General features: G+C 40.5%; 1 protein-coding gene across 1 annotated transcript; it reads left to right on the plus strand.

Moving 5' to 3' along the window:
* Nucleotides 1-267: 267 nt before the first annotated feature.
* On the plus strand, nucleotides 268-1344 carry ZNF391 (zinc finger protein 391). The gene has a single exon (XM_052647583.1). It carries the CDS (start codon nucleotides 268-270, stop codon nucleotides 1342-1344), a length of 1077 nt encoding a protein of 358 aa, XP_052503543.1.
* The last annotated feature ends 466 nt before the right edge of the window (nucleotides 1345-1810 follow it).

Consider the following 1810-nt stretch of genomic DNA (forward strand, 5'->3'; position numbering starts at 1 on the left):
TGCATCTACTATGAGAACTCTGTTATCTCTTCTGGCCTCATTCACTTCTCTTTCATTGTCTGTTTTAACTTTCTCCCCATATTAAGTTGCTAGTGTGCATGAATTAGTTGTCTTTTATTTCTGGTGCTTTATTTTCCTTGTTCTCCACACTAGAGACAGGTGACATTTGCACTTTAAATGTCTTTCAGATAGGGAAGATTTTAACTGAACCGAAGCATCACCACCAATCAGGCTGTTTTGGAAGAACTAGAGTTTTCTGGGTCAGCAATGGAAAGTCTTCGAGGGAATACTGCCCAGCATCCTATGGATGAAGAAGCCTGTAAAAGTGAGGGCCAATTATCAAGGCAGACAAAATGTCCTGTAGAGAAGAAATTTCCTTTTGAGAAAAGGGCAATCAGAAAAGTGTCAGTGTCTCTCAAGGAGATTTTTGCTAAGGAGAGAGGCCCTGAATCCAGTAAATTTAATCTAAGCTCAAAATTTAATACACGGCAGAGAATTCCAAAGGGAGCTAGGTCCCCCAAATCTAGGAAAAACTCCAAAGATAATTCAGACTTAATTAAACACCAAAAACTCTTTCTGCAAAGGAAGCCTTGTAAATGCAATGAATGTGGTAAAGCCTTTAGCTATGAATCAGACCTCATTGTCCACAGGAGAATTCATGGCAGAGAAAAGCCTTTTGAATGCAATGAATGTGGGAAAACTTTTAGCCGAAGTACACACCTTATTGAACATCAAAGAACTCACACTGGAGAGAAACCTTACGAATGCCCTGAATGTGGAAAAGCTTTTAGCCGGAGTACACACCTTAGTCTACATCAGAGGATCCATACTGGAGAAAAACCATATGAATGTAGTGAATGTGGAAAAGCCTTTAGCCGAAGCACTAACCTTAGTCAACATCAGCGAACTCATACTCAAGAAAAACCTTACAAGTGTAATGAATGTGGGAAAGCCTTCAGTGACCGTTCAACTATAATTCAGCATCAACGAATACACACTGGAGAGAATCCCTATGAATGCAGTGAATGCGGAAAAGCTTACAGTTGGATCTCATCTCTTATTGAACATCAGAGAACACACACTGGAGAGAACCCCTATGAATGCAATGACTGTGGAAAAGTATTCAGTCGAAGCTCATCCCTTGCTGAACATCAGAGAATCCACACTGGAGAAAAGCCTCATGAGTGTAGAATGTGTGGCAAGGGCTTTAGTCGGAACTCCACCCTTATTATTCACCAGAGAACTCATACCGGAGAGAAGCCTTTTAAGTGTAATAGCTGTGAGAAAGCCTTCAGTCAGAGTTCAACTCTTATTAGACATCAGCAACTTCACACTAAAAAGTAATATCTGAGCTTTCACTAATCTTGGCATAAGAGCACATAGCATAACTTCCTATATAGCTGAAGAGAAACATATACTTGTTTGAATTTTCCTTTCCCACTAGCTATAAGCCAGTTTCAAGCTAGCCTTCCTTCCTTTATGGAAACTAAGTGGTCAGGTGAGTGACCATTTCAACAAGGCGGGGATGAACTTTAAAAACCTTAAGATATCCAATCTAATATTTTGGAGGGCTCCAGTCTTAGAATATACCTTACTACCTTACACCTTTTAGTCCTTCACCTTTATCTCTTCCATGGAGCTTTGGTCCCTGAACAACCAGTGAACCCTTTTCTTTCCCAACCACATCAGCCCCTTTACTTGAGGAAATCCTGTGTGTGGATGTTTTTAGGCTTGCTGGCTCTAGTAGCACAAGAGAAGCTGGCTTCAGAACAAAAATCTACCCATTAGTTTGGGGATGACAATAATAAGG

Source organism: Budorcas taxicolor, chromosome 11 (assembly GCF_023091745.1).
Source record: "Budorcas taxicolor isolate Tak-1 chromosome 11, Takin1.1, whole genome shotgun sequence".
NCBI classification, from domain to species: Eukaryota; Metazoa; Chordata; class Mammalia; order Artiodactyla; family Bovidae; genus Budorcas; species Budorcas taxicolor.